Source organism: Capra hircus, chromosome 7, assembly GCF_001704415.2.
Source record: "Capra hircus breed San Clemente chromosome 7, ASM170441v1, whole genome shotgun sequence".
Lineage (NCBI taxonomy): Eukaryota > Metazoa > Chordata > Mammalia > Artiodactyla > Bovidae > Capra > Capra hircus.
Genome location: NC_030814.1, coordinates 1,833,422 through 1,845,707, shown reverse-complemented (window position 1 = coordinate 1,845,707; position 12,286 = coordinate 1,833,422). Strand labels below are relative to the sequence as shown.

Sequence of the window (12,286 nt, the reverse complement as noted above, 5' to 3'; positions counted from 1 at the left end):
TTTTCCCCCTTCCTTTAGAGAATGCAAGAAAAGCCCTGCTCTTTCTGTATATCTGTTATACATAACAAGTCTCACACGTGTACTGTTGCCTTCTTTTTACTGCATATGCCTCTGTGCGAGGGGAAGGGAAGAGCTCTGGAGCTGTCCAGGATGGAGGTTGCTGGCCACCTGTGGTTGTGCAGCACGCCAAGTGTGGCGAGTCTGAGTTGAGATATGCACTGAGATCCACACACAGTGTTGAAGATTTAGTGTGGACAGAAGAATGTAAAATATCTTGCTTATTTTATTTTGATTATGTATTGGGATGGTAATATTTTGAATATATTGGGTTAAAATATATCATCAAAATTAATTTCAACAATTTTCCTTTTTTCGGTTTAGTCAGAGCTGTATTTTAAAAATTAGTTATGCAGTTATTTAAAAGAAAGTTGATATATATTTCCCTAAACATAATCAATTTAGGCAAATATATATTTATATACATAAATATATATAAACATATACACATACATCACATATATGTATATATATGATACGTGCACACACATGTACAGATACATGTATATACATGTGTGTACACACATACATGTGTGTATGTATACGTGTGTGTATGTGTAATGTTTAGGGATATATATTTCCCTAAACATGATAAGTTTTACCATTTTCATGAGATATTCTCATTCTCTTTATGATCTATAAGGCTATTCATTTTTTTGATTGATTTCCTTTCTTATAAAGGGTTTATTTATGAATTTTAGTTTGATCCTATTTTTATTGCTACTATTTTTAGTTTGCTGCCCAGTAATATTTAAGGCTACTTTCAGATAATAATTACTGGATTTTAGTTTTGAGATATTGCGTTTTGGATTTCAAATAACTTCTATCTTTCATTTATTTATTTGTTTATTTTTTCCTATCTAGGTAGTATGATTTTATTTTCTTTACACTTTTGCATTTATTTACAGAGACTTTCCTCTACCCTGGATTCTTTTTTTTTAAATGAAACAAAGATGAATATTTTTAATGATAGAAGGTACAATTCACAAAGAAGAGAGATGACATAAATCATTAGACACCTTAACAATAAAGAAGCAAAGATACGTAAAGGAGAAATCAGAAGAAATACGAGGGAAAAGAAAAATATAAAATCATAATGAGATGCATTAACATTTCTCTGAGAATATCAAGTGCAGAAAAAATAAGAATAGGAGCATCTTGAATGATGTCATTAATAATTTAAATATAATTGATTTATGTTTAATTCAGTTCAGTTCTGTCACTTAGTTGTGTCCAACTCTTTGCGACCCCATGGATTGCAGCACGCCAGGCCTCCCTGTCCATCACCAACTCCTGGAGTTCACTCAAATTCATGTCCATCGAGTCAGTGATGCATCCAGCCATCTCAGCCTCTGTCGTCCCCTTCTCCTGCCTTCAGTCTTTTCTAGCATCAGAGTCTTTTCCAATGAGTCAGTTCTGCGCGTGAGGTGGCCAAAGTATTGGCGTTTCAGCTTCAGCATCAGTCCTTCCAATGAACACCCAGGACTGATCTCCTTTAGGATGGACTGGTTGGATCTCCGTGCAGTCCAAGGGGCTCTCAAGAGTCTTCTCCAACACCACAGTTCAAAAGCATCAATTCTTCGGCACTCAGCCTTCTTCACAGTCCAACTCTCACATCCATACATGACCACTGGAAGAACCATAGCCTTGACTAGATGGACCTTAGTCGGCAAAGTAATGTCTCTGCTTTTGAATATGCTATCTAGGTTGGTCATAACTTTCCTTCCAAGGAGTAAGTGTCTTTTAATTTCATGGCTATAATCACCATCTGCAGTGATTTAATTAATTTATATTAATCATATCCTGCACAAATATATTTAATGTGTTGTATTTCACACATTGTTTTTAGATGTGCATGGGACATTTAGAAAAGCTGGCAAAAAGGTAGACATAACTGAATTTCAGAGAGTAGAATTCTTTTTTTGTGTGTGTGTGATTCAGTTATATGTTATTTGTGAAATTATTTTCCATTATAGGTTATTAGAAGATACTGTCGTTCCTTGTGTTATACAGAAAACCTTTGTTGCTTGTTGCATATCTATTTTTTAAAATTAGAAATCTAGCATTCTATTCATACTAAGTCAAACAAGTGGAATCAAAATGTCATAAACTTTTTAGGTAGGCAAAGATTCATAAGTTTTCTAAAATATATACACGTTATTTATATATATATATGTATACAAAAGCTTTTCCAATATGCTTGAAAAAGGCTTGAGAAAGAACATTTAAAAAAAACAAAATTGATGGAGAAACTGGAAAACATGAACTAAATGAAGTGGGAACACCGAATATGAAATAGAAAAAGTGACACAGGCTAGATAAAAGTAAAAGATTCTCATACAGTCTGGTTGCTTTTAAACATGACTGCTCATTAGAAACATATCTCGACCTCTGGCAAAAAAGCAATACCTGGACATTTGTATTTGAAAAAAATACCGAAATAATTCTGCTGTGCATCTAGATTTCAAGAAGTGATTACAGGTTTTTCTGTTAAATGGTAGTTTTGCTGATACAGAATCCTATCTATGATTTTTCTGTTGACCAATCATGATACAGTGATATTAAGTGAGTAATAGTTACATCATCACAATAGTAAAAGATGTTTATTAGTTTTCACCATCAATTGCCAGACAAAAAAATAAAATCTGTACAAAAAATTGGGTAGATTACAGTTGCGAGGTATAATGGGAACTTGATCTTGATGACTCTAGCAATATAGAATGGTCACATGCAGTTTAGGGGTCAGGCAGAGTGGCGTGCTCGGTGGAAATGCACACACACGCGTGTCCTCGTCTGCTAAGCCAGGCTGTGTCTTTTGGTTGGTGCATTCATTCTGTGTGCGTCTAAGGCGATTCTTGATGTGCAGACCAGAGCTCGATCCCTGGGTCGGGAAGGTCCCCTGGAGGAGGGCATGGCAACCCACTCCAGTATTCTTGCCTGGAGAATCCTGTGGACAGAGGAGCCTGGTGAGACACAGTTCATAGGGTCACAGAGGTGAAGAAACAGTCATAGGGACACAGCGGAAGCCACTTAGCATGCCTGCACACATGACCCTATTACCTTTTTCTTAACTGTTCTGCGTTCATTTTCTGTAGGTAGGGCTTTTCCTTGTTTTCTGCCTAGAGAAGCTCCTTTAGTATTTGTTGTAAAGTTGATTTGAGGATGCTGAATTCTCTTAACGTTGCTTGTCTAGAATGCTTTTGATTTCTCCGTTAAATCTGAGGGAGAGTCTTGCTGGGTAGAGTATTCTTGACTGTAGGGTCTTCCCTTTCATCACTTTAAATACGTCATGCCATTCCCTTCTGGCTTGTAGAGCTTCTGTTGAGAAATCAGCTGGTATCCTGATGGGAGTTCCCTTGTGTGTTATTTGTCATTTTTCCCTTGTTGCTTTTAATATTTTATCTCTGTCTTTAATTTTTGTCAGTTTGATTACTATGTATCTTGTTGTGTTCTTCCTTGGGTTTATCCTGCCTGAGACTCTGTGCTTCCTGGACTTGGTTGATTCCTGTATTAGGGAAATTTTCAACTATTATCTCTTCAAATATTTTCTCAGGCCCTTTCTTTCTCTCTCCTCCTTCTGGGATCCCTATACTGTGAATTTTGGTGCATTAAATGTTGTCCAGAGGTCTCTTAGGCTGTCCTCGTTTCCTTTCATCCTTTTTTCTATATTCTGTTCTGCAGTAGTGATTTCCACCATTCTGCCCTCCAGGTCATTTATCTGTGCTTCTGCCTCAGTTACTCTTCTCTGTTTGTTCTTTAGTTCTTGTAGTCGCTCAGTTGTGCCCGACTCTTTGCAGCCCCATGAGCCGCAGCGCGCCAGGCCTCCCTCCCCAGTTCCCGGTGTCCACCCAAAACACATCTACTATAGGTGGCCTCCCTCCCCAGTTCCCGGCGTCCACCCAAAACACATCTACTATAGGTGGCCTCCCTCCCCAGTTCCCGGCGTCCACCCAAAACACATCTACTATAGGTCTTTGGTATACACTGTTCGCATCTTCTCAGTCTTTGCCTCCATTCTTTTCCCGAGATCCTGAATTATATTCACTGTCATTATTCTGAATTCTTTTTCTGGAAGGTTGCCTATTTCCACTTCATTGTTATTTTTCTGGGCTTTTTGTTTTGTCCCTTCATCCGGGACATAACTGTCTGCCTTTTCATGGTGATTTTGGTTTAGTCGCTGTGGGATTGTGGTTCTTCTTGCTTCTTCTGTCTGCCTTCTGATGGAGGAGGCTAAGAGCCTTGTGTAAGCTTCCTGATGGGAGGGACTGGTGGTGGAAAAATCTGGGTCTTGCTCTGGTGGGCAATGCCTTGCTCAGTAAAGCCTTAATCCAGTTATCTGCTGGATTTGCACTCCTTCCCTGGTAGTCTTTTGGCCTAAGGCCAGCCAGCCCTTGGGTCTGCTGGCTCTGTGATTGGGTTATTGGGGACCTCCAAGCGAGTTTATGCCAAAGGGGACCTTCCCAGACAGCTGCTGCCAGTCCCCTGGTGCCTGGAGCGAGCCCTTGCTCACCCACGCCTCCGCAGGAGACCCTCCAACACTAGCAGGTAGCTCTGGCTCAGTTTCCTGTGGAGTCGCTGCTCCTTTCCTCTGAGTCTCGGTGTGCACAAGGTTTTATTTGTGTCCTCCAAGACTGAAATCTTTGCTTCCCCCAATCCTGTGGAAGTCTTGTAATCAAATCCTGCTGGCCTTCAAGTCCAGATACCCTGGGGGTTCCCGTCCCTTTGTAGGGTCCCCAGACTAGGAAGCGTGAAGCATGACATGGGGTTCTGAACCTTCCCAAGAGTGGGAAAGCTTCTTTAGTGTTACTGCTTTCCAGTGTGTGGGTCACCCACCCCGATAACTTCCCTGGTGGCTCAGATGGTAAAGCGTCCACCTGCAATGCGGGAGACTCAGGTTCGATCCCTGGGTTGGGACGATCCCCTGGAGAAGGAAATGGCAACCCACTCCAGTATTCTTGCCTGGAGAATCCCGTGGATGGAGGAGCCTGGTGAGACACAGTCCATAGGGTCACAAAGAGTTTGATACAACTGAGCGACTCCACGTTTCACCCCGATAGGTATGGGATCTGACTTTATCGTGATCGTGCCCTGCTGTATCTTGCTGCGTCGTCTTCTCTGTCTTTGGACACAGAGTGTCTCTTCTTGTTAGGTTCCGGTGTCCCTGTCGATGGCTGTTCAGCAGCTAGTCGTGATTTCGGTGCTTTGGCAGGAGATGAGTGCGTCTTCTGCTCCACCGTCTTGAACTCAGGTTACCAATTTCATTTCATTAGAGAAATTTAAATCATGTATTTAGCTTGCATTATATTGGTTTGCCAGAATGTTTGTTTGGGTGTTTTGTAATAGCTTAGAAAACACTCAAACAAGCTTTTTGGCCAATGCAGTTTTTTCCCCTAGTAGCGCTGTTCTCAGAGGGTGGTGGTGTTGAGAACCAAGGTGAGAAAGGACTCTGCCTTCCCTAAGCTTTGGATGTGTCGCTCATATTTACTCTGTTCTACAAATTGACAAAGAGCTATTTCAACGTTGTACCTTGGACCAGAAACTGGATCTTGGTGCAGGACCCCAAGGAGTGAATATTTTAAAGTTGGGCAAAAGGAGCTGGCTCCGGCCTTGCTTCAGTGTGGAAGCGTTCACTGACTCTTGGGGACAGAGAGCATGATATGCTCTCGAGGCCGTGGCCCACTTGTTAAGCCAGAAGCTGGTGGGGTTGGCTCTGCGCTCCAGCCTCATCAGCTAGTGTGTGGCCAGTTTCAGATGGGATGCAGATCCTGGGCTTGGCTGTGTTTAGGTTTTAATTAAGTACCTTTAAAGGAGAACAATGAAATCTTTTCTGGAGGTAGTCCTGAATCTGGGCCGGCCAGAAAGGAGCTGCAGAGCAGTCGTGGAGCTCAGGCAGAGCGAGGCAGCAGGGCACGGGGGCTACAGGGCCTGAGAGGGACCCGCAGGGCTGCAGGACTGTTTCTCCTTCCTGCTGCTTCACAGACAGTCCTTCTTATCTTTGGGGGCATTGTATTTATGTCGTAAGTTTCCAAGTGAAAGGTATGTTATTTTCTTAAAATATTTTGTGTTCACTTTCGTATAATTTGCTTGCTATCTTAAAACATTGTTTCGTAACCCATTTGTGTATTAATTAGGGTGTAATTTCCCCAGAGGGCTGTGTTCTTTGTCACACTTAGAATCACAGAGAGTATGAAAAATAAGCCTTTAGGTTTGTTTGGCTTTGTTTTCTTGTAATATTTTTTCCCCAAATGGATTATTATTTAGAAGAAATACTACGTTAGAACTTAGCAAACATTTGAACACTTAAAAGCTGAATCTCAATTAAAAAAAATTATTTTAAACCTAGCTGACCCTGTTATAGTTTTATTTTTAGTATAAAAAAGGTAAACATACATAAGCTAAATTAAAGAATATCTATAGATCCATTTCCATTCAGATATAGAAGTTAAAATATAGGAGATTGGTTGTAAAATAAAGACAAATTGTAAAATAATTTTCAGTACTTTGTTTGAAAATGCTAAAATATTTGGTCATAATGAAATTTTTTGTTAGCTCTTCAGTTCCCATCCTTTTCTATTAAATTGTATTGGAAGTAAAGTAGGGGAAGAGGAATTGAATGAAGCTATTTTATATTAGGAACAGAAGAGGAATGGGGTCATTTATCTGGTTTCTTATGTAGCAGAATTTTAACGTTTATTTTAACCCTTTGAGTGATGGTACAATGTGTTCTGCCTTAGCCTCTTTAGTTAAGGTCTACAGAAGTAGCTTCATTTTTTTAATATATATATATACAGAGTACAGCAACAAGTAGTTTTGAGCAAATATTCCCAACATTAAGTTTAAATTAATAATGGTTTTACATGATTAACTGGAGAAGGGAACAGCAAGCCACTCCAGTATTCTTGCCTGGAGAATTCCATGGACAGAGGAGCCTGCCAGACTACAGTCCATGGGGTCACAAACAGCTGGACATGACTTACCAACACACATGCACGCATGATCAGACTTAACTTTTTTTGTCTTTCTATTTTTAGATGTTGGATGTTTACAGTCTAATTCCTTTTGACAATCCAGATGGTGGAGTTTGGAAGCAAGGATTTGACATCACTTATAAGCCTGATGAATGGGACACTAAGCCCCTTCAAGTGTTTGTGGTGCCTCACTCCCATAATGACCCAGGTAAAAGTTGCACTTCAGAAATCTGGAAGTTATTAAGCCCTTGTAGGCCCAAAGTATTTTAATGAGAATCAGGTAAACCTACTTTTCAAATTTTGGGGATGTTATTCTCTGACGTTTAACATATTTTGCATGTCACAGTGTTGTCGTTTTATCAGTTTATGGGCCATTCAAGGAGAATACTTGTGCACTGTGGAATAGGAATAAGCACAAGAAGGTCTTAGCTTTGGGAGATGAAAAGTGCCATGCATTTAAGGTAGTGATAGTTCATTTTGGTTACTTCTTAAATATTGTGTGAGAGAATTATTTCATGTCCATAAATCCTGCGTTAGAAAATGCAGAATGCTCATGGTAAGGTTTGTATCTTTAAAATACAGAAACAGCATAAAAGTGGTTAAGAGCCTTGATTTCAAGCATGCATGAGTGTGAGTCCCAACCCCAACAGTGTTAGACAACTTTAGGCCAGAGTCAGGTTTTTCCCAGGTAGAGAACAGGATAAAGCATTCACTTCATAGAGTGAAAGAATAAAGGCATGTGGCGCAGTCCAAGGGCAACTGCTGTCATTACCATTCGTTCATGGGACACCTTTTGGTGTTTATTGGGGCCAGAGATTTCTCCACCCAGGGTAGAGGAAAGTTGCTAAAATGATAAGGGGAAGTGTACTTCAGTGCTCATCAGTGTGAGGACTGGTAATGAGTAAGTGGCCCATGCATTAAGTTGCGGGGTTTTTGAGATGTGCTTCCAGGGTTCTTCTGAAGGGCCGGCTGACTTGTGCTTCTGTCTGCTCTTTTCTCAGCCTCACTGTCACTGTCAGAGGCACAGTGTTCAGCTACTACTTTGCACGCGTTGGCTCTCAACATTCAGTTTTTCACGTTCTTTTCCACTAGTTTATTTCTATGTATTTCTTTCTACGACAGTAGAGCTTGTTACTTTATGTCTGGACGTGTGCTCTGGTGAAGACTTGCACGTGTGTGTTTGCCCACACACACTGCTTTCAGATGTGAAAGATGGTCTGCAAGATAGAGCTTGGGTGCTGAAACGTGTGACCCTCTAGGATACTGCAATAGTTAGTGTGAGAAGAAGTATGATATAGATCTACGTGAAATCAGCATTCTGAAGCTTTGTGATGAGCAGTCACTGCACACCAGCCTCTGATTTGGTTCCCTTGTCTTTGGTCTTGATGTCTTCATCTAGCTCTGTTTGTCTCAGTCACATTTCCTCTTAGGTGTTTTAAGTCGTCACCTCAGCAGGTGAAGAATCTGCCTGCAATGCAGGAGACACAGGTTCTACCCCTCAGTTGGGAAGATCCCCTGGAGAAGGAAATGGCAACCCACTCCAGTGTTCTTGCCTGAAAAATCCCGTGGACAGAGGAGCCTGGCTGACTACAGTACAAAGGGCCACAGAGAGTCAGACACGACTGAGCGACTAAGCATGCAAAAAAGCCCCACCGTGTAGAGGCGGGAGGTTTGGGGCCAGCCTGAATGAGGCAGCCCTCCAGGTGTCCTCGGGCTTGTTTATTTGTGTATCTATGAAATGGAGGTCGTGTAGGTGGAGCAGCATCTTAAGCAAGATTGAGTTATAAAGTAGATGCAGAAGGTGATGAAAATCATACCTAATGAAAATTTCTTTTACTGTTTATTTACCCTCTTGAGTACCAGATTAAATAGTACATTTGCATTTAGGGGACATTTATGAAAGACATACTATCTTCATTTATATTTGGATTCACTCATTGAGGTGAGGCGCTCACACTTCACGTATGGGACCTGAGACCGTAGGACTGCAGTTTTTTTTTTTCCTATAAATCTCACTCTGAAATATCCCTTGATTGAGTGAGATAGTGGCCAAGCGGGTTGTATTATTTAAATTGTTCTCTCCTCTTTTCTCTGCCAATCATGTATAGTTTAATTCTTATCACTTAATTGGGTTTGTGATGTGATTCCATTATGTTTCCTAATTCCAAATCCATAATAGGAGTTCCAAGGAATTCCTTATAGGTTTATAAATACACTTACCAGTGTGTTTCACAAGACCTCCTCATGTGAACACAACTCTCCTTTCTTTTTATTTTTTAGAGACCTTTATTATCCTTTCCGGAGAAGGGAATGGCACCCCACTCCAGTACTCTTGCCTGGAAAATCAATGGGTGGAGGAGCCTGGTGGGCTGCAGTCCATGGGGTCGCAAAGAGTCGGACACGACTGAGCGACTTCACTTTCACTTTTCACTTTCACGCACTGGAGAAGGAAATGGCAACCCACTCCAGTGTTCTTGCCTGGAGAATCCCAGGGACGACAGAGCCTGGTGGGCTGCCATCTATGGGGTAGCTAGAGTCGGACACGACTGAAGCGACTTAGCAGCCAGCAGCAGTGTTATCCTTTCCTCTTTTCTGCCATCCTCAATTTCCACTGATTTCATTTCTTGTTTTTCTATAATGTGGGCTCTTAACTGAAATGATAAAATCTGTAGTTACCAGGCAGTGTGCCAGATGTTTTATAAACAGCTAATGCTGACAATAACTTTTGAAGGTTAGTGCCACTGTTCATGATGAAGGTGTTACCAACTTGCCGAGGTTACACAGGCAGTAAGTGGCACCAGAGTACTTCCCTGTTGGTTTACCTGGATTGGCAGAGCGGCAGAGAACATGGGTCTCTTGTTACGCGCTGTCCTCATTGCCTAGCCCGATAGTTGGCGTATAGTCTCCGCTAAATATGTGTAAAGCCTTCACTAACTTGCCTCCATGCCCCTCCACAACTTTTTCACACTGTGTGCACACACACACTTCATGCTTGCATATCAGCACAGATACAAACTTTTGATTGGTCTTCTTACTGGAGTGTAAGCTCAATGAGGGCTTGAGCTTTGTCTTATCAACCACTGAGTTGTTAATACCTCCAACAGTAACCAGCACATAGTACAGACCCATTCAGTTAAATACGCTAATGAACAAAGGAATCTGATTCTGCGGACTCAGATGGAACAGTTGGCTTATTCTTTGGCCTGTGCTTTTAACTGCCCTCCTTCTTGTTGTCTGCTTATTTCCATTCCTTTAAACAATGGCTTCTTTTAAAGTGCACTGCATAATTCTGAATACCAATAACAAATGATATTAAGCTCTTAAAGGGCAAGGACTGTCTCTGCCTTTTAAACTTTGTTTGCATTAAGCTTCCTGTTGCAGTTAGTGTGCTGTTCTGTGAGAAGGCATTCTGAATAATTGTTTCTGACTAATAAATGAATCTGTTGGTATCCTAGCAACCACAGTTGAATCTTTTTGTCTTAGTGAAAGATGTTAATGACCTTTACCCTTAGGCCCTTCTCCACTTGAGTCAAAAGTAATGGTCAGAAACAGACCTTTTAAAACTAAAGCAATTTTTGCTATCAAGCAAAATGCTAGAGAAAAGAACCTGCTGACTTAATTTTCATTGCTCCTTAACAAAAATAGAATTTAGAGAACTAAATTATTCTGTAAAAAACTGAATCATTGAGATCACGAAAAACCACTCTTCAGTAGAGGAAAAGAGATGAGTATGTACACATACATTCCAAGTTCATGTGTGGCTCTGTGATGGGAAGTATTGGTGTAATACTCCTAAATGAATGTGCAGTTTACTTGTAAATGAAATCTATATAGAGCTTTTCCTTTTCTGCAGCAACAATTTAAAACAAACTTTAGCCCAGTAGTTGATTTCATCAGTGGAGTTTTGTCTGTTGGGGCTAGAGGTATTTGAAATAAATTTTTAGGAAATTCCTATATTAAGTCACCATACTTAAAAAATTATGTTCCTGCATTGTTGTGTATGGAGATATTTTTCTTTGTGGATTGAACTGAAAAGGTACATTTCAAATTATATTTATATATTAATAAAATTTCTAACTATGTCTTCTTCCAGTACATAAGGACATGTAACAATTATCATGTAATATTTTATATGGTTTACATGAGTTAAAACAGACTTGGAAAGGAATTAAGTAAATGCTGATAATTGTGTACCGTTATGCTTTTGAAGTTTTGAATCATAAACCATGAAATTAAATGTTAGTTGATTGATACATGTTCATGTTGTATTTAATAGGCTGATTAAAACACCATTACAGCACCTTTATATCTACAATCTTAATTCTTTGCTTCCTGCTAGTTAACTGTGGAAATAGTTAATTTTCCTTCCAAGGAAAAAAGTGTGTAGAGAGAAGATAAGGTGTACTAAATGAAAAATTGGACAGCATATTGCTAGTTAAGCAATTTGTAAAATGAACATTAGAAAATAATCCCCCCCATGTGGTGTGACTCCAAAACAGAAGGAAGAGTCACACTGGAAAATAATATACTTTCATAAGTTTTCAGTTCTTTTGCAGAATTTTTGGCTGAAATGAGTGTTTAGGATTTTCAGCCTTTTTTTGAAAATTAAGAGAACAATTTTTTCATTTTGTGTTATAATTTGAAATGAATTTGCTTATGTATCCTCATTCTTAAAAAGTCTGTGGAAAAGAGAAACGTGAGGACGTCACAGGGTAATGTTATTCCCCAACTCTTCTGTTCAAATACTGTTAAGCACAGTCTGGAGAGAACATTTCTGGTTCTCCGTGGGTGAGTGAACGTCCATGCAGGCGAAAGGCCGTGGGGACCGAGCTCAGGCTGCCGGAGGAGACCGGCGGGGGAAGGAGGCGGTTGGGAGAAGGCGAGCTGTGTCTGTGGCAGCAGTGGGGACCGCGTATGTTTCCCTGTTTAGTTATTGTGGGGTGGAGTGAGTTCTTTGGTTTTGGCTGCTGTACGGGAACTCTGCGTTTCTGGGGCTGAGACACTGTGGCCCTCACTGCCGTCTCGCCTCAGGGAGTGCTGGTGTACGTCGTCCAGTGTAGCCTGTCCTGCAAACCCCGTCTCCCAGGCGGGGATAGTGGGGCTGGGGCCAGTGTAGCTGCTTTCAGCGTTGGGAAGTGGGCTCAGATTTGCCTGGTTCTAAGCCCCATGTCCTTTCCATTTACTATACTGCCTCTTAAGATGCTTTTAGTTCAGAGGACGCTGCTATTCCTCTTCTTGCTTTATGGGCATTGCCTAATTCA

At 40.8% G+C, this 12,286-nt stretch overlaps 1 protein-coding gene across 1 annotated transcript in view; it reads left to right on the top strand.

The window, feature by feature from the left end:
- Nucleotides 1-12,286, top strand: part of MAN2A1 (mannosidase alpha class 2A member 1) — a 194,625-nt gene that overhangs the window by 37,703 nt on the left and 144,636 nt on the right. The window contains 1 exon segment of the mRNA NM_001289106.1: nucleotides 7,089-7,233. Coding sequence (NP_001276035.1) covers nucleotides 7,089-7,233 — 145 coding nt within the window.